The sequence below is a fragment of the Triturus cristatus genome, chromosome 7 (genome assembly GCF_964204655.1).
Source record: "Triturus cristatus chromosome 7, aTriCri1.1, whole genome shotgun sequence".
In the NCBI taxonomy this organism is placed as follows: domain Eukaryota; kingdom Metazoa; phylum Chordata; class Amphibia; order Caudata; family Salamandridae; genus Triturus; species Triturus cristatus.
In genome coordinates this window covers 1850777622-1850804115 of record NC_140590.1, presented here as the reverse complement: position 1 = coordinate 1850804115, position 26494 = coordinate 1850777622, and the positions used below count along the sequence as shown (strand labels likewise).

The 26494-nt window shown below is 48.6% G+C and overlaps 1 protein-coding gene across 1 annotated transcript in view; it reads left to right on the top strand.

The window, feature by feature from the left end:
* LOC146813443 (ovostatin-like) overlaps positions 1-26494 on the top strand; it is a 365994-nt gene that overhangs the window by 245925 nt on the left and 93575 nt on the right. The window contains exon 17 of the mRNA XM_085620205.1: positions 20428-20572. Within this exon, the coding sequence (XP_085476331.1) occupies positions 20428-20572 (145 nt within the window). The remainder of the gene's footprint in view (positions 1-20427; positions 20573-26494) is intronic.

Sequence of the window (26494 nt, the reverse complement as noted above, 5' to 3'; positions counted from 1 at the left end):
ACCGTTGGGGTCCAAGATAGGGGACATAACTGATCAGGAAAATCCACATTTCCACATTCCCTCCTTGTCCCCTACTTGCCCTTCAAGAGATATCAATCTTCATCATTCCATCGATTTGCTCATGGAGCATCATTTCTTCTTCCTTCTTCTTCCGGTGTTTTGAACGAGAACTGTGATATGGAATGCATGATGTGGCACACAGACCACAAATCGCTGGTCCACATTGCAGGCATAAACAACAACTGAAGAGCATAAGAAGGCCAATACCTAGGAAGGATAGAACTCTCCATCCCCAGGCTGATATCACACTCCAAAACCACCCGGACCACGTCCAAGTGCCTGGATTCTCGTGTATCTGGCTCACAATCTTATGAAGGCGTGTTATAGCTTTATATACAGATGGCGAATTTTCTGGTATAAATATGCAGCAGCTGGATCCGATGACCCTGCAAGCTCCGCCCCTATCGGCCAGGATGACGTCAAGGACAAGACGATTCTGGAGAACAACAATTCTCATCACTGATTGTTCTTCTGTCAGATTGCCTAGGGCGGCTATAGTCTCGTTTACTACAGCTTCAAGAGTCTTGGTGAGTCTGCGTATCAGCTTACTATTTGATATTGTACCTATATAGGGAAAGATACCTTTATTGAAATCTACATACTTGTCCCATGCCGTCTCAGTATAATCGACAACTGGGAGATCTCTTCGCTCTCTATTGTGTACTAAATGAACATTTCGATAATAATCAGGGGGAGCTAGAAAAACAGGTGGCAAAAGGAATGCTATGTAACAGGTACCATCCCAATCTAGAGGCAGACGCATATATGCAGTCTGACCACATATAAAGTAAGAATGGCGAGAAGCTCTAAATGAAGATTTACCTTGATCACGATATTCTACTGTAGTAACGCATTGGCTATGGCCCATATGTATGGAACCAACTTTTCTCACACATAATTCACCCTTAACTGGAAATACAGACATAGTGGGCAGAATTAGTTCAACTTCGGTTTTGACATTCAAAATCATAAGATTAGGCGTAAAATTACCTAATTTATACACTTCATTTTCTAAATCAGTTCCTGTTCTACTGGGGTGACCCTCCTTATTAGGGTGACAGACTTTGAATAAAACTAGATTCAGATTTCCCCATATCCAATGTTGTTGATAAACTGCTGTGTCTGGGTCTATGGAATTTAATAAACTAAACCATGCTCCACAGGAGCCATTGTGTGTGAACGGATGTGGAAAGAAAGGCAGAACTCCTTTGTTATTCTGATAGGGAGGGAGTCGGCCACACACCCAACAATTGGTGGCATTACTAGTCTGATGGGAATGATGTAACATACTAATGAAGGTGTTGTTGCGCAGCGCAAGTCTATAGGACAACTCATGTGGGGGTAATTCACTAAAAGAATGTTCATCAGTTATATTGAAAGCACGTTTAGAAACAGGATAATACATATGCAACAATATGCTTGCAGTAACTATTAAAAAACTCAAGGAAAACAAAATTAATAAAGTCACAATACAGTGGCTACGCAGTAATTTACAATAAGCATGTCGTTTCATTATGATTCTGGACTCTACATCATTCAGACCTAAGGGATACATGTCGGGACAGATTCAACCGCTTCACCTTGGAGAGGACTTAAACAATCAAATCGTCCGACAGTTTGGATCTGGACCTGAGTTTCTGCTTATAGAGTTCGGTGCTACTGGCTTCAGCCAAAGGTAGCTTTGAGTCAATGGGGGAAGACACACGGGGAGTACTGTTTGTGTCAGGAGGAAGTCCATGAAATTTCTTTATATGGCTGGAATGCACCCAGCCTTTTCTCCCTTCGATCTTCACAGCTGTTCTGGTTGTCAGCAGGACCAACTCAGGAAGCCTCCACCTTGGCTCCAGTTGGGTTTTCCGATCAAAATTCCTGACGAGAACATAATCGCCGGGAATTACATCATGAGGTTTCACCTCGGTGTTGTCGGGAAAAGCTGCGACTACCTGTGAACTACAAGATTGTAGTGCAGACATCAAGGAAGCCAGGTAATCTGTCAGCATATTACAGTCAACATCAGTTATTTTACGGGGTATAGGCGTCCCCCACATATTCGGTGGTCTACCAAAGATCACCTCATAAGGTGATAGCCCTGTTCGAGAGTGTGCTACCATCCTCATGTAAAATAGCGCAACTGGTAAAGCTACTATCCAGTCCACACCTTTTTCCTGACATATTTTAGACAGTCTGATTTTTAAAAGTTGATTATGTCGTTCCACGAGACCTGCTGCCTCGGGGTGTCGGACACAGTGGAATTTCCACTGATATCCCAACAAAAGCGAGACATGTTTCATTAATTCGGATGAGAAAGGCTGGCCGTTATCTGAATATACAACACGTGGTAAACCGTACCGTGGGAAGAATTCTCGAACTAGCTGCTTGGCAGTAGTCGGGGCAGTGTAATCTGATACGGGATACGCCTCTGTCCAACGGGAGAGAGCGCAGACAACTACGAGAACATATTTGAATCCTCGACAACGTTCCATCTGAATATAATCCATCTGGAGGACTTCAAAAGGATGGTCAGGAGGCTGAAATCCACCCTGCTCTACGGGAACACTCTTTCCTGGATTAAACTGACAACATATCATACAGGTACGAACTTTTTGTTTAGCTGCTGCTCGTAAATGTTTGTTGAACCAAATGTGCTGAATGCTGTCTAGCATAGCCTTCTCTCCTAAATGTGCTGGACTGTGAACTGTAGCTATAATGGCTTGAACCATGGAATCAGGGAGAAACCATACAGATTTCTCCTTCGTCATCCATCCTTGATCTGTCTGGATCCCTCCTAGTTCAGTCCACTTCTTTATTTCTTCTGCTGTGGCATGTGTCTGTATGTCAATTACGTCAAGTGCGGGATCCTTAATTGTCATACACTGTGTTGGTGTCTGAACTATTGGCTTTGTCATGTCTAATGTGCGATTCTGAGCAGTCTGTTTAGCTGTTCTGTCAGCTAAATCATTGCCTTGAGAAATGGTATCAGTAACCTTCGTGTGTGCTTTACATTTCATAATCGATATAGCAGTGGGTAGATGTATTGCGTCTAACAAAGCATGAATGAGGGGTCCGTGCTGAATGTGGGCACCATGGGAGGTTAAATAACCTCTCTCTCGCCATAGCACGCCGAAGTCGTGTACAACTCCGAATGCATAACGTGAGTCAGTGTATACATTAACTTTCTTATTTGTGGCTTGAATACAGGCTTGTGTTAGAGCAATAAGTTCTGCTGCTTGGGCTGACAAAGTATCTATACAATTTGTCTCAATAACTTCAGTGTCTGTTGTGACTGCATACGCGGTCACTAAATCTCCTGTATTTGTTCTCATGCACGATCCGTCTACATACAACGTCAGGTCTGGATCTAACAATGGAACGTCTGTCAAGTCTTGTCTAGGTTTCGTCTTTATTTCAATGATTTCAACACAATCATGAGCTAGTGGGTCTGTTCCAATTACAGGTAATAGTGTAGCAGGATTCAATGTATTACACCGTCGGATCTCTATGTGTGGTTGAAACAATGTCAGTTCATAACCGGTAAGTCTTGCTATGGTCAAGTGTTGTGTTTGTGTTCGGTTCACAAGAACCTCTACTGCATGTGGTACTTGTACTGTCAATGGGTGTCCTAATACTATGGCATCGCTTTGTCTGATTGCTAAAGCTGTCGCTGCCACTGATTTCAGGCATGCAGGCAAAGCCTGAGCTACGGGATCTAATGTACTGGAAAAATAAGCACATGGCTTGCGTGATCCTGCTTGATCCTGAGTGAGTACTGACAAGGCAGTACCTTCGCGTTCTGTAACAAAGAGTGTAAAATGTTTGCTATAACATGGTGTTGCTAAAACAGGTGCTTGACATAAAGCTTCCTTTAGGCTTTCAAAAGCTTGTGTATGTTCCTGAGTCCAAGGGAGAACAGTCGATGTGGCTGCCTCCTGTGTGGTTAACTGAATGAGTGGTTTTGCTAGAAATGCGTACTGAGGGATCCACTGCCTACAATATGAAGTGAGGCCTATGAAAGCCCGCACCTCCTTTTGTGTCTGGGGTATTGACATGTTAGCAATTAACTGGATGCGGTCTGGTGTAAGCTGCCTTCCCTCCTTGGACAGCGAGTGACCAAGATAAATAACTCGCTGGACACAGAATTGCAGCTTAGAAGGAGACACCTTGTGCCCCTTGTCGGCTAGGAAATGTAAAACTGTCAGAGAAGCTTTTTCACATTCTGGCTCGCTTCTCGCTGTGATCAGCAGATCATCGACATATTGAAGCAGTGCAGTATTGACTGGCATGTGGATACTGTCAAGTTCTCGTTTCAGTGCTTGGCTGTAGATGCTGGGGCTTTCTGTGAATCCTTGGGGAGCGCGTGAGAATTTAAAACTGCGCCCATTTAAACTGAATCCGAACAAGTATTGGCTTTCCGGATCTATTGGGACGCTGAAAAAGGCATTCTTGAGATCGATTACAGTAAAGAATGTTGCTTCGGAATCAATTGCTGTCAACAATGATGATATATCAGGGACCACAGGGAATTGTGGTACAATGCACTTGTTTAGTTCACGCAAATCAATAACCAATCGGTACACTGGTGGGGCAGTAGGATCAGTTCGTTTAAGAATCGGAATTATCGGTGAATTACATACATTGGAGTCTGTTTCTACAACTACTCCCTGGGCAATCAGCTCATCAATGATTTTCAGCAAAGCCACTACAGCATCATGCGGTAACTTGTATTGTCGCATTCGTGGTAGTACCACTCCTGCTTTCAGTGTGACTCGATAGGGTGTAATGTTCATGCAGCCAACATCCGTAGGGCCTTGTGCCCATAGATGTACTGGTAAAGTCTGTAGTCGGGGATCCATGTCTCTAGACACATAGTGACCTTTAAAATCACGTAAAAACAACCTTACTCCTTCCGGAGAACAACATATTATGGCTCCTAGTGCTTTCAGAGTTTTAATTCCTAACAGATTTTCTGGGCATGATTTAGTAAGCAATAAATCTGTAGTTCGTGTCAAAGGTCCTATCGTAAGTGGTAGAGGCTGTGATACTTCATTAACAATAGGTTTTCCCGAAAAACCAAGGGAAACATTTTGAGAGCCTGAGAGGGGTGCCCCTGGAACTTCACTACGTTTTATGGTTGTTCGACTTGCCCCTGTATCGAGTAAGAATTTTCTATCTTGACCTAATAATTCACTATGTACATAAGGTCCTTCTTGATCTACAGGAATCTCGATAAGCGGTAAGTCAACTTCCCTCTCTAGGCTGGTTCATGCGTAACGCTGATACTCAGGGTATTCATACTGTGCAGTCTGATACATTTGTCGTGTTGTGGTTTGTGTGGCAGTAGCAGGCAACGGTGGTGCAGCTGGCACAAACTGTATGGGTTGCTGTGAGGCTGGCATGGACTGTTGTTGAACTGGCATGGACTGTCCATGCTGCATAGCTCCTTGTTCATTCTGATCTTGTCTAACTAATCGTGGTCTCTCCTTTGCAATACCTGTAGCTATATTACGTTTCAGGACTGGACAATCGTGTACATAATGGCCCAGTTGTTTACAGTAATTGCAGGTTCCCTTTACAGGAACTGCAGAATCACCAGAATGTGTCACACCCTTTTTGTGACCATCTGCTGGTACTGTCTGAGAAACTAGCATTTTCATTTTTGTATCCTTCATGCGTCTATGCTCGTGTTCTTGTTCATCCCTAATTCTATTGTGATGATACTGTAACATTTGTAGCATTTGCGACGGAGTGTTACTTTGCCAGGTACTCTCGAATTTCAATATTCTATTCTTTACTGGAGGCAATGCATTTTCCACTAATTTTGTCACAAATAAATGTGGATATGAGTCACTACTTGCTTTTATACCACTATTTATACCAAAACATTTTTCAAATCGAGCATAATAATCGCTTGTGTCTTCATCTTGCTTTTGTTTGCAGGCTGTGATTGCACCCCAATCTTCCTTTTTTGTAGTTAATAAACGTGGCAGTACCTGTACTAGTAAACCTGGTAACAGTTTAACTTTATCCCCGAGCCCTGAACCTGCAGTTCGGCCCCTTTCTTCCTCTGCTAATGCTGTCCAGTCTATCTTTTGGTCACCCACTTCCCACTCTTTTTCTTTCAGTTTTTCATAAATGCCAGCAGGCAAAAGCACCTTTAATATCGTCATAATATCAGGAAAGGTGTACTCTCCCATCAGTAAGATGTCTTTAATTTCTCGGTGGAAACCCGCTGGGTCTTTGTCATGACTAGGTACTACTTTTTTCATTTCTAATAATTCCATTTTTGATATGGGTGTGTAAACAAATACACGGTGAAACTCATTGTCTTCGCCTTTTATTGGGTGCACTTCTCGTAGGGGATTTTGTCTATCCATATAGTACGGCGCTCTTTCTCTGCGGGGCAGCGAGAGAGAATCCGGACTTACAAAAAGGACATACTGCTTACGTGACACTAATATCTCTTTAATTAGCTTGTTACTAGAACCTCTCCATCTGTTCGTGAGTAGTTCCGTTAATATATCAGGTAAAGGACCAGGGTCAGCATGTTGGCTCTTATATAATATGAGGAGTTGCTGAATCATATAGATTCCAGCTAAACGTTGTTCATCTGTACTGAGATTAAAAAACGTGTGTGCTACGGTCTCATCACCGTATTTTTCAGGACTGTCAATCCAGTGAACGGCTGATCTGGCTAATTCTTGCTCATCCATGGAATCGAGGAGGTGGTAACCCCTTCGTTCTCGTAGTATTTTATCTGCGGCTTGAAACGAATGTTCAGGAGACTTCAGATTTATTATAGGCGTCGGATACGTTCTGCTATTATTTGGGCATACTGAGTGTATGGGATCAGAAAAACATCTAGCATTATCACAGGATCCTCCTCTGCCTACATAGGCTATGGTCTCTGACTGTCTTGCGGAATTCCCTGATTCGGACACTTCATCTTGCTCAAACTCGTCTGTTCCCAATCTTTCTTCATGAATACGCTCTATTTCTTTACGGATTTTTCGGCACATGGCTATTATACAATTTTGCTTATCGTGTCTCCCTTCTGATATATTCTGACTCCATCTTGTAAGAATAAGCATTGCATTCGGGTCTACCCCCGGGCGGTCTTGATTTCTGATCACACAATTTATGAGGAAACGTAACAGTTCCCCCTGTATTTCTACTTTCTGGAATTCCATAGCTCTGTTAATACATCCTGGATCTCGTCCTGTTTGAACAAAATGATATATGTTATCTAGATGCGTAGTCATTCCTGGTAACCTTGCTAAATACTCTGCGGCTCGCCTGATACGTAATGATGCCAGGACCATTTCGTCCTCTTTACCAACCACCGGGTCATATCTACAATTTACAAGGAGTTCCTTAAGCGTACGTTCACTTACGAATTTAGGTGTACGTGAATGTGCTGACTCTTGAAAGACAAGTTTATTTATTCTAGGTGGTGTAAAGGTAATGCTAGCACCTCCCGTGGCCCCATCTGGGGCGTCGGGTGTGAATGGGTTCGTTGAACGTGACACAGCAACTATGGGTGTCGATACCTCTGTAGAGTCGACTGCGGAGACAGATGCGGAAACAGATGTGCTTGCCGAAGCTTGTGTCGGGTCTTGCTGTTGCACGGGGACAGATACCTGATCCTGACGTTGAACCCCTACACCAGACGGTCTATGTGGTGCGGCGTTAGCATACTCGGGAGCTGCGTCGTCTAGATATGAGGAAAGAAAAACATCTTCTGCGGTTCTGGGATGCCCTTTTGGATGTACCTTAATTGGAAATAATGGGGGTGGCAAGTCTTTTGGCATCTCTGGAGCAGCCTTAGGTAGTCCTTCGGCTAGAAGGGGATACATACCATTCATAAGAGCATTTCTTTGTCTATTTACTTGTTCTGATTTCACTCGGATACCTTCCTTAATTAATAGATTTTCTTGAACTTTATTTGAACTTTCTTTACTCCTCTCTTCTTGTCTACGTGCTTTTTCTGTTCGTCTATGAGATTCTTTACGCCATAACTCAACAGCGTCTTTCTGTGATTGTCTGACCTTTCTTTTCCATAACTCTTCCTCCACTTTCATGATGCATTCTGCATCCCAGGTTCCCGCTACGGGCCACCTTTGACTTTCCGGCAATCCCTTGGTATAATCTACCCATAGATCAAGAAACAATATGGCATCTAAGCCATGCTTATGGTACATAAAATGCCCTGGAGTGTCCCTAGGAGGAATAGGAACTGCTTCTTCAAGCACCCCTTTTCTGGTAGTAATCTGTCTTAACTTCGAGAAGAGCGGCATATTGACAACTGATCTGATACTTACTCTTGAACTTACTTAATACGAAAAAACCCCAATAATGAACAGTGTACAATGAACAATCATTCATACCACAATATGCAAGACATTTCTGAAAACATTAAACATTAAACATTTAACAATGACCGACAATGATGACAGTCTGCCTAACTAATCACCACGCTGAATTCTTGACAATAACTGCATACTTCGGAATACTTGATATACTGCTAAACAGTACATATACACTGCTAAACAGTGCAGACCGGATTTGTGTACCCAAATCCGTCTTGACCGGCACAACCTATGTGCGCGTCAACACGCCTCCCCGGCGATGGTACTCACCGAGTAGCTCCTTGAAACGGAAGGCCTCAGAGAATGGACAGGACTCGATGACTGCGGACAGCGGACCCTCTGGACATCGGGATTTCGAAATATCTGGTGGGCCTCTGTATACCTCGGATCTTGCTCTCTCAGCTAGGCTCTGGTCGGGATACTTCGCACTTCTCACCGCCTCGTCTGGGTTGATCGCAGCCTCAGTCGCCCCCGCTTGACCGGAGGGAGCTTACAGGAAATCCTGCTGGTACGCGTTTATGGTCCGTCCAGCTGTGGCAGGAGACCGGGCCTGCAACGCACCGCCGGCGCGTGAGATGAGAAAGTGTCCCTATTCGGGCGCCATTATGTGGTAAATAAAATCTTCTTTACCGGACTGAATTTCATACGGAATCTTAAAATAGCTCAAAAATAACAAGAGGCAGAATCCGTGGTATAAGAGGTTTTCTAAATGGGCTTTATTCCACTCAAAATGGCCGACTCGAGTCGCGGCCTTCAGGTTCCGTCACCACGAGGGTTCAGGAAGTGAAGTACAATACTTTATTGACAGACATGCATTTTTATAATAAGTACATTACAATGAAACGAATGTAGAAGGCGTAACATTTGATAAGAAAAGTAACATAACAGGTACGTAATCGAAACTAGGCGTAATAAGGAATAAAAGAAACATGATTGGTTAGGATTATCAGACATAGGTGGATCTATAAGATAATACTTGGCATAGATGCGCGCGCAGCAGCATGACGTGTGAGTGACGTGCAACTAGGGGGTGAAGGGACTTGACATTTAGCTCTACATGTGGAGACGAGAAGTCTGGGGGGTCAAGTCAACCTAATCCCAAATCATATCTAACATCCTATGTTTAAAGAACTATGTTATCCACAAGGAAGGACTCTCGGACAGAATCTATTCTATACTGACTGTGTGCGTGCACAAACGCCTAAGTGTCTATATGAGATGCGAGAGGCAGACAACTTTCCATGGCAGCAGGGCTATGAATCACTTGCAGGAGGACGGAAAGGCTGAGTCCTTTGCTTGTGAGCTAAAGGAAATGTTTACCTAAATCACTAGACAGGAATGCATCGGCTGAAGAGCAAAATAGATAATTCGAAGGTGAAATACAGCTTCTTGGCAGGCAGGCGAAAACTGGCCGAGGCAGGCACCGTTAGCTGCACAGGGAGTAGGACAAAGTTCATGGATACAGATGCGAGCTCAAGCTGAAGCTGTCAAAAGACAGAGAGCAGGGAAACGCTTTGAGGACAGAATCGGGCCTACTTGCCTGAACTGTAAAAATGGAGTAACTTAGCCATATAAAGTCGGTGGCCTTTCATACTTAGGAATCGAATATCCAGCCCATTGATGGCGGATCTGACAGAGAACATGTCGACGGTAGACACACATATATTTGCGTTCTTAGAAACTGGAACTGGAGGGAACATACATGTATTTGTAACATGCATATAGAACCGTTGGGGTCCAAGATAGGGGACATAACTGATCAGGAAAATCCACATTTCCACAGCGCCACGGCTAATCCGTGCCGCAGTGCAAGTGCTCCCTAGGTAAAGTGTACCTGTAATTGATGTTCATGATTGGTTTATTGGATTCACTGTCAGTCCCCAGTAAAGTGCACCAGGGGTGCCAGGGCTTGTGAATGCCAATGCTGCTGGTGGGCTTGCAGCGCTGGTTGCGCCACCCACAGAAAGCGGCCTTGAAAAAATGTGTCTAGGGTCTGCCACCGCAGACCCTGTGCGCGGTCTGGGACCGTCGCGCTGACTACGCAAGTGCCCCCACTTGCCAGTCCCTAAACCTTCCCTTACCCACATATTAGCCACCCCTCTGGTAGGCCCAAGGGCAGGGTGCATTGTAGGTATAAGGTAGGACATGCCCTGATGTGTGTGGCATGTCTTAGTAGTGAATTACAGCCATTTTCGTTCTTCACTATTGAAGGCTACCTGCTCTCCATAGGCCAGAATGGGCTGCTGAGATCACGCCAACGCTGTGACCCCAGTGGACTCAGAGAGCATGGTAGAGTGTCAAGTTTAGTATGCCTGAACTCAGAATAATAAAATACTTCTTGTAGTCAAGTTTATTTTAATATCCTGGGTTTGTAAATACTACTTTTAGAAAGTTAGTATTTACTGACCTGACCATCTCAGTCCGCCTCTGCTGTGTGTGTGTGTGTTCTGCCTAGCAACAGTAAGGAGCAGGGTGGGGGGATCCCCAGAGACAGGTTGGCTGCCAGGTGGTGGGTAAAAAGGTGACACCTGGATGGGTGGGAGGAGTACACCTTGACTCTTGAATAGACCTGTGCTCTGCCACCACAAAGCCGGCGCCACCCCCTGTGGGGCGGCTGATGTCTCTGCCCTGCTGCTGAAAGGAAAGAGCAGAGTTACCATAACAAAGTGCTCCAGAACTGGACTGAGCCAGGCCTAGGCCCCCTGGCGCTAAAGAACAAAAAAATCATGGTATAAAAGTAGGAGCCTGGCTCCTAAGAAAGCAGAATCCTGTTTACCACAAAGAACCTCTGCCCGACTAGAAGGAGAAGAAGACGCTGGAGGAGCTGGCCTGCTGCTTGCCTTGCTGAGAAAGGAGAGGAAGAGACTTACTGAAAAGACTTTGCTACTTTGTGCTTGAACATTCTCCAAGGGCTTGATCTGAGCTTGCCCCCTGAACTGAACCCCAGGACCAGTGGATTCTCTGTGCTTTTGCTCGTCCTCCAATTCGAGCCGTGTGTGCATCCCGCTGGAAAGAGACTGCGCCCCTCATCGCCCCTCCTAGGGCCGTGACACCCAGAAGCTTGCCTGCCTCAAACCCGTGAGAGCCCCGCTCCGTCCAGAGCCGCTCTCTGTCCCCGGGCCAGGCCGCCTGCATCCCTGTCACCGCCTGCTACTGGAGCGCGCTGACCGCGCTATCACCCCTCCCGCCGGAAGCCGTCCGACGACTGTGATCTACGCCGGGTCATCCAGCTGCACTGACCGTGCCCTGCGACCCCGCTTCGCTATCCCCGGACATCTCAGGCCGCGCCGCCCCCGCTGTGGAGACCCTCCGGCACCGCCGTGCTAAAGGGTCGCTGGCCGCGCCTGCCTACGTGCCCACACCTGCTGATTGAGGACCCAAGAACACTTCCCAAGCTGAGAGTCGCACCGACCTGTGCCGACTCTCCACATCACGAAAGAAGTTCCAGTATCGGGCTCGGGGCCCGCAACGCCTTATTTCCCCGTTTGCAGGAGCCGATCTCTGTGAGTACTGGAACCACAAGTAACATTTGCAAGAGACTACAAGGTCTCTATTTGAGACTACGAACAAAGAACATTTGCCTGCTTTACAACCTGGTGGCATAGCGAAAACGTTATTGGTCTTGTGATAAGTCTGCTGAGATATATATCCTTATTTTTACATAAAGAAGCGTATTTTTATATATATCCAAGTCTGGTGTCCGTTTCTGGGGGGATTGATGTATTTACTGTGTGTATGATTGTAAGTGCTTAACCAACAACGCCTGAGGAATCGCCTTGGCTGCTCACGCCACGCACCTAGAGGGTGAGCAAGGGTCATTCGCGAGGGGTTATCCTGCGCCCTGACGTGGAGGAGAGGGTTCCTGCTTGACACAAGGGCAACCTTGCGCCAACCAGAGATCCCCGACTCTAACATTGTTGGCAGCGGCTGGGATTTCGGATTTGCACTTGTAATTTACGTACAGTGAATTATTAATCACCAGATAGTGAGAGCAGACCAAATAACGCAGCCACAGGTTTTTAATTTTTGAACTTTGTTGAGACATCTGCCATTACTGCAACCATGCCTAGCTCACTCTCCGCTGGGAGAGCACTCTCTGTGATTTCTGGAATAGATGAGGTGGATTGGGAGAGACTGGAAGGCTACACGATGGAGCAATTGAAAGGCTACAGTGTAAAATTCAGAGTCCCCCATGCTGGATTCAAGAGGAAGCCCCAGTACACCAAGGCGTTGAGAGCCTGGAAGGAGTCACGAGACCCACGGAATGCGGGGGACATCGTTCCACCCGACAACCTTGAGGAGCCCAGCAGAGTCCGGTCGCCAGAGGAGCTGGCAGACAGGGCAGCAGACAGGGCGCATGCAATGGAGATGGCAAAGTTGGCAGGACAAATGGAAATGGAAAAGCAGAAGTTGGCCCTGAAGGCACAACAACGCCAAATGGAGCATGATATAAGATTGAAGGAGTTGGAGCTGAAGGCGAAAAGTTTGGATACCGCTCCTTCTGGTGGCAGCACTCCACCGGTGCAGGTAGAGTCCAAGGTGTACATCCCCAAAGATGTAGTAAAGGAGTATTTTAGAAAGGATGACATAGGGCAGTGGTTTAGAGCCTACGAGGTGGCCATGTCTTCACACCGGGTCCCTGAGAAAGACTGGGGAGCGGGGTTGTGGGGAAGGTTCCTTGCTGAAGGGCGTGACACACTGTTAGATTTGCCCTTAGATCTCCAAGCCTCATACCCCCATATGAAGGAAGCTTTAATGACAAGGTATGGGTTAACTCCTGAGCTATATAGACAGAGGTTCAGGGAGACTAAGAAGATCCCTGAGAGTACGTATGTGGAGTATGTGACCTTTTTCTGCAGAGCGCTGGATGGTTGGGTGAAGGGTAGCAAAGTGAATGATTATCAAGGGCTGCTTGATTTAATTGCATGGGAGCACTTGTCCAGTCAATGTTTTCCTGAGCTACGCCAGCACCTGATTGATAGCAAGCTGTCCAACCCGAGGAAGCTTGCTGAGGAGGCGGACCGCTGGCTCAGCACCAGGGTCCACAAGGGTCAAGTGGGAGACTCCGCCAAAGGTGGGCAGGGTCCCCAGCAGAAGAGTGGGGGGGACAGGGGTAAACAGAAGGGGTTCCAAAAAGGCCCCCAAAGTAATTCCCAAGGGAACCAGCAGAAGGGTTCTCAGCCTCCCCCACCCCCGCAGCAGAACGGGGCCCCGACAGGTAGACCTGTTCCAAAGGGGCCCTTCAATTGTTATAGGTGTGGTGACCCGGGTCACATTGCCTCTGATCCTAAGTGTCGCCTGTTTGGTAAGACCGCACCCACTGGTGCTCCACCCCGGCAAGTAGCTAGTGTTAACTTTGGGGAGGAGGTAGCAGTCCAGGAGGGTGGGGGTCCCGGGCAGATGACCCTAGTCTCGCTAGGAGACAGTGAGATGGTCCCTGAAACCTACTTACCCTCTAACACTAAGAAATATGGGCAAGTAGTGACCATCAATGGAAGGAAGGTTGAGGCTCTTAGAGATACAGGAGCCAGCGTGACCTCGGTGAGGCAACACCTGGTGTCTCAAGAGCAGATTGTACCCAATGCCTACTGTAGGGTTGTCAATGCTGACAACATAGAGAGTCGTTGTCCAATGGCTCAAGTTCCCTTTGAGTGGGGGGAGGTCTCTGGTACTCTACAAGTCGCTGTGAGAACTGACATGCCTGTAGACTGTCTGCTAGGGAACGACCTGGAGAGCTCCCCTTGGGAAAAGGTGGAGAAGACCACGCATCTGAGGATGGTGGGTCTACCCGACTGGGCGTGCGTGACCACCCGGTCCATGGCAGCCAGTAGGGGTGTTGAGAGGGTCCTGGAGCCTGAGGGAGAGGTCCAGGAACCGGCCTTAGGGAGAAGGCGCAGGAGGCGCGGGAAACCAGCCACCGAAGTTCCCACGGCCCAGGAGGAAGTAGACCCTGAGGGGGATGCTCTGGAGCCTACCGGGGAACAGATTGCCGAACTGGGAGACTTGCCTGAGCTGACCCATTGGCAGCAAGAAGGAGGTCCCTCCAGGGAGGAATTCTGCAGGGAGCAGAAAGAATGCCCTTCTCTCGTGGGTATGCGGCAGCAGGCTGCAGACCAGGCCAATGGTGTTCAGGCCAAAACACACTACGTGTACTGGGAGAGTGACCTCCTGTATTCCGAGCCTAAGGCTGCTGAACCTGGGTCAGCCCGTGTGCTGGTGGTACCCCAGAAGTTCAGAACCTTCCTACTGGGGCTGGCTCACGATGTGCCTTTAGCAGGACATTTGGGGATGGACAAGACCTATGACAGGCTTGTCACCCACTTTTACTGGCCCCAAATGCACAAGAATTCAGATTCCTACTGCAGAACCTGTCAGACTTGCCAGGCAAGTGGTAAGAGCGGAGGGAAGCACAAGGCTCCTCTGCAACCTTTCCCCGTGGTCGGTACGCCATTCCAACGAGTGGGTATTGATATTGTGGGGCCTCTGGACCCCAAGACAGCCCTGGGCAACAGGTTCATCCTGGTCTTGGTGGACCATGCCACCCGGTACCCTGAAGCCATCCATCTGAGGACAGTGACGGCCCCCGTGGTGGGCCGGGCCCTGATGGGAATTTTCTCCCGAGTGGGATTCCCTCTAGAGGTGGTGAGCGACAGGGGGACCAATTTCATATCCACGTATATGAAATCCCTGTGGAAGGAGTGTGGGGTAACTTACAAGTTCACCACTCCTTACCACCCCCAAGGAAATGGGTTGGTTGAGAGATTCAACCGAACCCTCAAAGGCATGATCATGGGCCTGGACGGTCCAATGAGGCGTAAGTGGGACGTCCTCTTGCCATGCCTGCTCTTCGCTTACCGAGAGGTGCCACAGAAGTCTCTAGGGTTCAGCCCCTTTGAGCTTCTGTATGGTCACCCGGTAAGAGGACCTCTGAGTTTGGTGAAGGAAGGCTGGGAGCAATCTCCCAGGAAACCTCCCCAGAATGTATATAGTTACATGCTGGCCTTCCGAAACCAGACTAGGCGTTTCAGGCAACTTGCTGAGGCAAATCTGGAAGCCAGCCAGGAGGAGATGAAGCGGTGGTACGACCGGAATGCCACTCTGGTAGAGCTTCAACCTGGACAAAAGGTGTGGGTCTTGGCCCCAGTGGAGCCTTGTGCACTTCAGGATAAGTGGAGAGGTCCATTTGAGGTTGTGGAGCGCAAAAGTCCTATCACCTACTTGGTGGACATGCGGTCTCCCAGGAACCCTTTGAGGGTCCTACATGTTAACCGCCTTAAGCCCCACTTAGAGAGGACCGAAGTGGGCATGCTGCTGGCCACTGATGATGGAATGGAAGAGGAGACCGAGCCTCTTCCTGACCTCTTAGTGGCCTCTGAGAAAGATGGGTCAGTGGATGGGGTTAACCTCTCACCCACCCTGACGCCCGAACAACAGGAAGATTGCCGCCACTTGCTGGGGCAGTTTTCCGACAGATTCTCCCTGGTTCCTGGTGTCACAGATTGGTGCGTCCATGACGTGGACACAGGAGACAGCTTACCTGTGAAGCACAAGGCTTACAGGGTAACTGACAGGGTCAGAGCTTGCATCAAGGAGGAGGTCTCCAAAATGCTTGCGCTAGGGGTGGTTGAGTCCTCCAGCAGTCCTTGGTCCAGCCCCGTGGTCTTGGTCCCCAAAGCTGCTGCGCCAGGAGCCACACCTGAACTCCGGTTCTGTGTGGACTACAGAGGACTCAATTCAGTAACGAAGACTGACGCGCACCCCATCCCCAGAGCTGATGAGCTCATTGATCGGCTGGGGGCTGCCCGGTTCCTCAGCACGTTTGATTTAACGTCTGGGTACTGGCAGATCGCCTTGACCGATGGGGCCAAAGAGAGGTCAGCATTCTCTACACCAGATGGGCACTTCCAGTTCCGAGTCATGCCATTTGGGATGAAGAATGCCCCTGCCACCTTTCAGAGGTTGGTCAACCAGGTACTGGTTGGGCTGGATGCGTTCAGTGCCGCCTACCTGGATGACATCGCAGTGTTCAGTGCCACCTGGCCCGAACACCTGCACCACCTCTGGGAAGTGTTGATGGCTCTGCGCCGAGCAGGCCTCACGATCAAGGCAAGCAAGTGCCAGATCGGGCAGGGTTCCGTGGTGTACTTGGGACACCAAGTGGGGAGTGGCAAGGTGGCACCCTTGCAACCCAAAATTGAGACCATCCTGGCTTGGGAACCCCCCAAGACGCAGACCGCAGTGAGGGCCTTCCTGGGGCTCACTGGGTACTACAGGAGGTTTGTCAAGGGCTATGGAACGATTGTTGCCCCCTTGACAGAGCTGACTTCCAAGAAGCAGCCCAGGAACGTGATTTGGACTGACACCTGTCAGAAAGCTTTCGACACCCTGAAGACTGCCATGTGCACGGCGCCCGTGCTCTTGGCCCCTGACTTCTCCAAGGAATTCCTAGTGCAGACGGACGCTTCAGAGCATGGTGTGGGGGCTGTTCTCTCACAGATGACTGAGGAGGGCTGGGACCAACCCGTAGCCTTCATCAGTAGGAGGTTACTTCCACGGGAAAGTAGGTGGAGTGCAATTGAGCGAGAAGCATTTGCTGTGGTCTGGGCGCTGAAGAAGCTAAGACCCTACTTGTTTGGGTCTCACTTCCGGGTTCAGACGGACCACAGGCCCCTCAGATGGTTGATGCAGATGAGGGGTGAGAACCCGAAGCTGTTGAGGTGGTCCATCTCCCTACAGGGTATGGACTTTACGGTGGAACACCGTCCTGGTACAGATCACGCCAACGCTGACGGTCTGTCCAGGTATTTCCGCCTTAGTGACGAGGAACCCCCTGGGCAAGGGTAGTTCTCCCCACATTTCAGCTGGAGGGGACACGTGTTAGACCTGGCACCTTGGCGTGAGTTTCCCTTCCACTTTTTGATGGTGTGCCTCGATTGTTTTGCTGGTGTTGTCCGCTCAGGGCACCGCGCCACGGCTAATCCGTGCCGCAGTGCAAGTGCTCCCTAGGTAAAGTGTACCTGTAATTGATGTTCATGATTGGTTTATTGGATTCACTGTCAGTCCCCAGTAAAGTGCACCAGGGGTGCCAGGGCTTGTGAATGCCAATGCTGCTGGTGGGCTTGCAGCGCTGGTTGCGCCACTCACAGAAAGCGGCCTTGAAAAAATGTGTCTAGGGTCTGCCACCGCAGACCCTGTGCGCGGTCTGGGACCGTCGCGCTGACTACGCAAGTGCCCCCACTTGCCAGTCCCTAAACCTTCCCTTACCCACATATTAGCCACCCCTCTGGTAGGCCCAAGGGCAGGGTGCATTGTAGGTATAAGGTAGGACATGCCCTGATGTGTGTGGCATGTCTTAGTAGTGAATTACAGCCATTTTCGTTCTTCACTATTGAAGGCTACCTGCTCTCCATAGGCCAGAATGGGCTGCTGAGATCACGCCAACGCTGTGACCCCAGTGGACTCAGAGAGCATGGTAGAGTGTCAAGTTTAGTATGCCTGAACTCAGAATAATAAAATACTTCTTGTAGTCAAGTTTATTTTAATATCCTGGGTTTGTAAATACTACTTTTAGAAAGTTAGTATTTACTGACCTGACCATCTCAGTCCGCCTCTGCTGTGTGTGTGTGTGTTCTGCCTAGCAACAGTAAGGAGCAGGGTGGGGGGATCCCCAGAGACAGGTTGGCTGCCAGGTGGTGGGTAAAAAGGTGACACCTGGATGGGTGGGAGGAGTACACCTTGACTCTTGAATAGACCTGTGCTCTGCCACCACAAAGCCGGCGCCACCCCCTGTGGGGCGGCTGATGTCTCTGCCCTGCTGCTGAAAGGAAAGAGCAGAGTTACCAGAACAAAGTGCTCCAGAACTGGACTGAGCCAGGCCTAGGCCCCCTGGCGCTAAAGAACAAAAGAATCATGGTATAAAAGTAGGAGCCTGGCTCCTAAGAAAGCAGAATCCTGTTTACCACAAAGAACCTCTGCCCGACTAGAAGGAGAAGAAGACGCTGGAGGAGCTGGCCTGCTGCTTGCCTTGCTGAGAAAGGAGAGGAAGAGACTTACTGAAAAGACTTTGCTACTTTGTGCTTGAACATTCTCCAAGGGCTTGATCTGAGCTTGCCCCCTGAACTGAACCCCAGGACCAGTGGGTTCTCTGTGCTTTTGCTCGTCCTCCAATTCGAGCCGTGTGTGCATCCCGCTGGAAAGAGACTGCGCCCCTCATCGCCCCTCCTAGGGCCGTGACACCCAGAAGCTTGCCTGCCTCAAACCCGTGAGAGCCCCGCTCCGTCCAGAGCCGCTCTCTGTCCCCGGGCCAGGCCGCCTGCATCCCTGTCACCGCCTGCTACTGGAGCGCGCTGACCGCGCTATCACCCCTCCCGCCGGAAGCCGTCCGACGACTGTGATCTACGCCGGGTCATCCAGCTGCACTGACCGTGCCCTGCGACCCCGCTTCGCTATCCCCGGACATCTCAGGCCGCGCCGCCCCCGCTGTGGAGACCCTCTGGCACCGCCGTGCTAAAGGGTCGCTGGCCGCGCCTGCCTACGTGCCCACACCTGCTGATTGAGGACCCAAGAACACTTCCCAAGCTGAGAGTCGCACCGACCTGTGCCGACTCTCCACATCACGAAAGAAGTTCCAGTATCGGGCTCGGGGCCCGCAACGCCTTATTTCCCCGTTCGCAGGAGCCGATCTCTGTGAGTACTGGAACCACAAGTAACATTTGCAAGAGACTACAAGGTCTCTATTTGAGACTACGAACAAAGAACATTTGCCTGCTTTACAACCTGGTGGCATAGCGAAAACGTTATTGGTCTTGTGATAAGTCTGCTGAGATATATATCCTTATTTTTACATAAAGAAGCGTATTTTTATATATATCCAAGTCTGGTGTCCGTTTCTGGGGGGATTGATGTATTTACTGTGTGTATGATTGTAAGTGCTTAACCAACAACGCCTGAGGAATCGCCTTGGCTGCTCACGCCACGCACCTAGAGGGTGAGCAAGGGTCATTCGCGAGGGGTTATCCTGCGCCTTGACGTGGAGGAGAGGGTTCCTGCTTGACACAAGGGCAACCTTGCGCCAACCAGAGATCCCCGACTCTAACAACTTTCTTTCTCTTTGTTGTGTGCTTATGGTCCTGGCCAGTCTAGCTGAGGCGCCCAGTGCTGGGTGGGAGTATCGCTGTATCCTTTCGCTAGAAGACCGACTTGAAGCGTGACTGGTTGTAGAAAGGCCCATCTCAGAAATCTAACACTCCTGCTATGGCTGTAAGGGTTCACACATGGAGTACCGCGGTTGTGAAGAGAGGGTTATCATTAACCAGTTGAAGGAAGAAACCTGAATACATGAAGCTTGGAAGAAGGAAACCATGACCTTACCTCGAGTGGTGGAAAGGTGTCCAAGCACAGTGCAGTTGTAGGGCAAGTAAGATTCGGAGTGTATAGGATGTAAAGTGTGTGAGTCTGAGGAGACCGAAATAACGGTGGTAAGGCTGACGCAGTGTGGAAGATATATCATGGTCTGGGGGAAGCCTACTGAAGGCAGGGATGAATGTGGAAGTCAGAAGTGGAGGAGACAGGAAGTAACATGCAGTGTAAGAGTTTGAGGCAACAGTGTTCAGTGGTAAGTGAGAGACTTTGGGAAACAAAGCCAGGGACAACCAATATTGACTGAAACGTTAGAAGCAAAGTAGGAAGACTGAATGTGGCAGGGGTGGGAGGCAGCGGAGACTGATGCTGGAGGAGTCAAGGGTGTTTGAAGCGGAGGGAACACACAATGATACTCAGTGGCCTTGAGGGGGTGATGGCTTCAGAGCAGAGGTAAAACCCTAACACAAGTTGTGGGACCAAGGCAAGTGCTGGGAAAGATTGACCTTGCTTCAGAGACTTGTTGATCTGGTCGAGCCCGGCTTGAGTCGGGTTTTAGCACTAATAGTGTTATGGTGAGGATTGTGAAGCGCTTGGAAGGACAGCACCAGCACTCAAGGCTCTGTGTTTTCCCTCTGGTTCCTAGGGCATAGGTATGCAGCTCATCAGTACAAAGGACCCCCGAAAGCCAAATGTTTGTCCAACTCCAAACTTCTGCCCGAAGCCGCAGCCGTCTCCCATCCCACTGCAGCGTGGCAAAGCAGTTAAAGGTGAAGTGGCCATGGAATCAGGTTTGTTCATGAAAGCATGTGTGGTGTTACCGGCAAAGCCTGAGACTGTACCTCATATGCGGCTTGGTCGTTTCTTCTCCTTCCATCTTGTGCTTGGGTGGTAATGCTGGGGTTTAATGGTGCTTTTGTTTATTCACTTTTAAAGCAATTGTGCCATTGTTGTTCCGCATCTGTCCATTCTAAAGAGACATTCAAACATGCCTTACAATACTGATACTACATATGTGTGGTTATCGTACAGCTGGGAGCAAGTGAGTACTGCAAATGGGTGGGGTGTACGGTGATGTACGGTGATGGCTCCAAATTGCGGCCAAGAGTGAGGTTTTGTACACATTGACTTTACACCTCACATACATTCATTCTTTTTGGCTCTGGTAGGTCAATTTACTCTGAATTACACCATTTGTCAGAGTGCGTAAGCCAGGTTTAGAACTTGGGCCTTCAGGTTTCATAAGTCAGCAACTTCGGTCCGCCTTACCTAGGACCTGGTGAAGGAGGACCTCGACCACCATCAACTGGTGTAGCTTCTTCTGTGTCAAGCTCTGTCGCCGTCTCGTTTCGATTCAGTGGGACTAGAGGGTTTCCAAGGACCAAGCCCGAGCTAAGCGATGTCTACTACTGGACGGCCTGGTCAGGGTGGTGCACCCCCACATACATTACCACTGATGTTTCAAGTCCTCGAACTCCCCCCCCCCCCCCCCCCACCCCCCCAGCATGGCATGGTAGTCGCGAGCAGTCAAAACATTGGCCTCCACTCACTTGTAGGGAGACAAGTCCCTGAAATGAGATCATTTGAGGCACTACAAAATGAACAAGAGTTGTCCCACACCCAACTCTACTAATATTTGCAACTTCAACTTGTCCTGACTGAAGCTCTGCTGTCCAGATATACCGGACAGCAGCCCTCTAGGGTGCTTGGTGTTGGTGGTGGGGGCTAAAACACAAACCTGGGACATACATTTATTGCACCTTCATTAACAATTAGGGCTGCCGGTTTTATGGTGTTTTTTTTAACCTTTCCGTCTGAAGTTATACCTTTTTTTTGGGCATCTTATTGATATTTATCTATTATGTTATTTGGAGACTAAATGGAGTCATAAAAAGGTATTTCCATATTTAACTGATAAACACACACTTATACCTTCCCTTTCGCGTTTTACCAAATTAAGTAGCCAAATATAGCAAAACACTGCACCCACAGGTACATATCAGCATTATAATACGCATGTGTTAACATGTGCCTGTATTTAGGGAAATCTCAACCTGTTTTTTAACCTCACTTGCTATCAGCTTATCTGTTGTCCAGGAATATTACTAAAGATGGCATGAAAAGTCACAATTTTCAAAAATGTTCTGCTTTTAAAAATAAATACAGACAGGAAACACTCTGATAAGTAAAAACAGAAAACTGGGTGCCTTATCAATAAACCTAATGACTTGCAGAGACCATGATCCACATGAGAGGGATACTCGGGACCCCCCCAGGAGGATGGTGATTGGGAGGCGGCCCTGATGCATGCCAGAGAGGTTGCGATCATGGCTTGAAAATGCCTTTTTCAATTAAAAACACTATATCATATATACTATAAGCAGAGTAGATGGGTCAACGCCCAGCTACTTGAAATTCCAGGTGAAAGCTGTCACATTCCTAATGCAATCTGGGGGTTTCCTTACTGGGAGGAAGTGATGAGTGAACTGGAGGCTATTATAGTGGTTAGTTCCTCATACTCCCCAACTGGTAATTCTGGGTATTGCAGAGGGCGTCTACCTCCCTAGATTGACACTGCTCTTTTTTATATGCTAGGTTTTGTAGTGGTAAAAAGACATAGCCTAAAAAATTGGGGGCTACAAGTGCCAACTAAATCAATGGGGCAACCTGGCATGAACATGTGTATGCAGGAGAGTGGTGCACGAAGGCAGGGGTTACTCTAGGAAGTTTGAGAGGGTCTGGTGCAAATGGAGATCATTTTATTGAATGGGCCGATGGATTTAGATTGTTGGAGAGTGAATTATCCTCATTCCACCCCCTGATGGATCTGGTGGTTGACCCTTAAATCGAATCAAAGACTGTCGGCGGACTAAGAAAGAGTGATTGGTATGGAATACACCCTGTGGCATGAGTTGGTCTCATGGGTACTGCAGTGGAGGCTTCCGTACTCTGGTAACGCCTTATGGGATGCTGTGAGATGGGGACCCCTCTAGGGTTCCTTTTGCTATAAAACGAATAGAAATATTTGGAAAACAGTGCAGCAGAATTTCCTGGGACATACCATCCTTTTTAAAGTAATATTTTGTAACTTTGTTCTCCTGCATTAAAAAGAGAATTCGGTAAGTAACCATACAGCCTTTTCCCTATGCATATTAACTGGGAGTACAAATGTTAACCGTCTGTAAGAACGTTACTGGTAGGGGCGGGCCACTCAGGGTTATGTAAAAAAAAAAAACACACTGGGGAGATTTCTTTCTTGCGGTCTCCTATGAGGAGGTTTTTGTTTTATTTTAAGATGTAAGTAATACAAACAAAAAAAACGATAGCGTCCTGCTTAAAGCCCTCCTGGTCCGGATTCAGGGCTGAATTGGGGCATAGGGTAATGAATAGGATAAAGCTCAGTTCAAGTCCTGTTGGGGTTCTTTTCTTCTCTTGCTACAGAGATGTTGCCTGGTATCACTGGGCATCCTCGGGAGGTGACGGGAGACTGTGGCTTGTCAGTGGACGTCACGGGCGTGGTAGAGAGAAACAACAGAAGAGAAAGAAAACAAGAATCGGATCTCTGATCGGAGGTTTACAAAAAAAAACATTAGGGGGGGAGTGCACCCTTCACCGGTGTCCCTGTCGTGCTGTGCCTAAGTGCAAGGGGGAGGCTTAGTGTAGGAAGGGGTTGTGAGCCTTGACTCCTGCCCACCAACCCCACAGAGAAAAGAACCCAGCCTCGGGTACTTGCCTTAACCCACGACCCTCCTGGGCCGTGGGGGAGGGAGTCCCAGCTTCTTCTCCAACCGTTGGAGGGCTGGACTCAAGCGCGTTGCTCCTGGAGCAGCCGTTGGTGTACTGCTTCTCCTGGGTTGGGTGCTGTTCGTCCCCGGACACCGTCTCCTTCGTCGCCTCTTCCTTGTTTGTTCCTCCGATGTTCGTCTCCTTCTCCGCGTCCGTGTCTTCTTCTTTCGCTGCTGCACTTCCTGGTATTCCCTGCTCCGCCTTTATATCCCCCATAGCTCTGCCCGAGTTGGCTCTGATTGGTGGCTCGTTAGGAAAGTCCGGTTGGTCTACTAGACTGCTAACCTGACTTCCTGTTTGCCGTGTCGCGGCCGCCATCATACATTTCTCGGGTGTCACGGTGTGTAGAGAGGACTCCTCACAGTACCTCCCCTCCTGGAATGGACGTGTGGGCCATTCTGATGCTGGATGTCGGGAGAGGAAGTCAACGTTCGTCTGTAGTTGCCCTGGGGCGTGCATGGTCCGGAAAGAAAAGGGCTGTAAGGCAAGGAACCAACGGAGAATTTTAGGGTTGGAGTCTTTGTTTTGAGAGAGCCAAGTCAATGGGGCGTGATCAGTCAATAACAGGAACTGTCGTCCTAACAGATAGTACTGGAGGGCTTCGATGGCCTATTTAATGGCTAAGCACTCCTGTTCTATCGTGGCATAACGGGTTTCTCTAGGGAATAGCTTGCAGCTCAGGTACAGGATAGGGAGGAGAAACCCGTCTTTGTCAGGTTGGGAGAGAACCGCTCCTAAACCCCTACCTGAGGCATCTGTTTGAAGCACAAAGGTCTTTTGATAATTGGGGCATACGAGTACAGGTGCGTTATATGGCCTTTTTGAGTTGTGTAAAACTGTGCTCTTGTGTGGATGACCAGTGGAGGGGTTTCCTGGACATGGTTATCGTGAGAAGGTCGGTGAGGGGGCTTGCAAGGGCTGCAAAGTGAGGTATGAACCGGCGGTAATAACCTATGAGCCCAAGGAAGGAACGGACCTCTTTCTTTGTGGTGGGACGGGGTATATTGTTTATAGCCTCTAACTTATCTATCTGTGGCCTGATTTGTCCGGCTTGGATGTCATACCCGAGATAACGAATATGGTCGGTACCAAGGGTAGTTTTCTTGGGATTGATGGTAAGACCCGCCTTCTTCAGTGTCTGTAGGATGTTACGTAGATGTACAAGGTGCGTCTCCCAATCAGGGCTATGGACAACAATATCATCTAGGTATGCTACAGCATAGGTGTGATGTTCACGCAGTAAGATGTCCATTAGCCTTTGGAACGTTGCCGGGGCTCCATGTAGCCCAAAGGGGAGAACTTTGAAGTGGAACAGTCCGAAAGGGGTAGAGAAGGCGGCTTTTCTCGGGAATCAAGGGACATAGGAATCTGCCAATATCCTTTGGTGAGGTCGATTGTAGACATCACTCTGGCATCCCCTAGACGATCTATAAGTTCGTACACTCTGGGCATGGGGTAAGCGTCGAACTTTGAGATGGAGTTTAATTGCCGAAAATCCATACAAAACCTAATACTCCCATCGGGTTTGGGGACCAGCACGATTGGGGAGGACCAAGCACTGTGGGAGGGCTCAATGATATCTGCTGTCAGCATTGCTTGTATCTCTTGGTTTACAGCCTGTCTTCTGGCAGCGGGTATCCGATATGGTCTTAGCCTGATTGATTTTGCGTTTACTGTGCCTATGTGGTGTTCGACCAGGTCTGTATGTCCTGGTTTACCTGATATGACGTCCGAAAAGGAAGAACACAAGGTCAATAGCTGTTGTTTTTGTTCTTCCGTGAGTTGGGGACCTATGTGAACGGATTCTGCCTGGTCAAGGTGCGAAGGGACTGAAGGGATATCAAGGTGTCTACACAGGGAGATGTGATGTATGGGGGAGCTTTTACCTGGTATAGACGGTAGGGGTCCTTCCCAAGCTTTTAATAGGTTAACGTGATAGGTTTGTCCTGTCTGTGCTTTGTGGGAGACAGCCACTCGATAGGATACAGTAGTTACTTTATCCAGGATTTTATATGGCCCTTGCCATGTGGCCAGTAGCTTCTTATTGGTGGTCGGTAGTAATATGAGGACATGGTCTCCTACGTTAAATTCCCTTATCTTAGTGTTTTTGTTTTAGGAGCGTTTTTGCTGTTCCTGGGCTTTCTCCATATTTGTGTGGACTTTTTCCCACAGGGATACTAGGGTATTCCTTAGTGTCGTGCTATACTGTAATAACGGTTTGCTCTCGTCTTCTTCTTCAACCCATTGTTCGACTGCCATGTCCAGAAGAGTACGGGGTGGTCGCCCAAAGAGGAATTCGTAAGGGGAGAACTCCGTAGACTTCTGCTCATGGGTCCTGATAGCGAATAACACTAGGGGCAGTTGCCGATCCCAGTCCCTCCCCGTCTTTTCTATGGTTTTCCTTAACATAGTTTTTATTGTTTTGTTATATCTCTTGACCAAGCCGTCGGTTTGTGGATGGTATACAGCTGTTCGGATCTGCTCAATGCCGAACAACGTACAGATCTGTTTCATTAGTCGGGACATAAAGGGGGTACCCTGATCGGTTAAGAGTTCTTGGGGAAATCCTACACGGGAGAAGAAGGAGACCATAGCCTGGGCGATGGCCGTGGTGGTTGTACTGGTTAGGGGTATTGCCTCTGGGTATCTTGTAGCGTAATCCACTAGGACTAGTATATATTGGTGGCCCCGCGCTGACGAAGGCAGTGGCCCCAAAAGGTCCATGCCTACCCGTCGAAACGGGATATCGATAATAGGTAGTGGTTGCAGGGGGCCCGAGGGAGGACATGGTTGTTAGACAACTGGCATCGGGTACAAGATGCGCAATATTTCGCTACCTCCTGGTATACCCCAGGCCAGTAAAACCTATGGAGCAGATATTTTATGGTGTGTTCTTTCCCGTAGTGACTACCCCCTGCCTGGTTGTG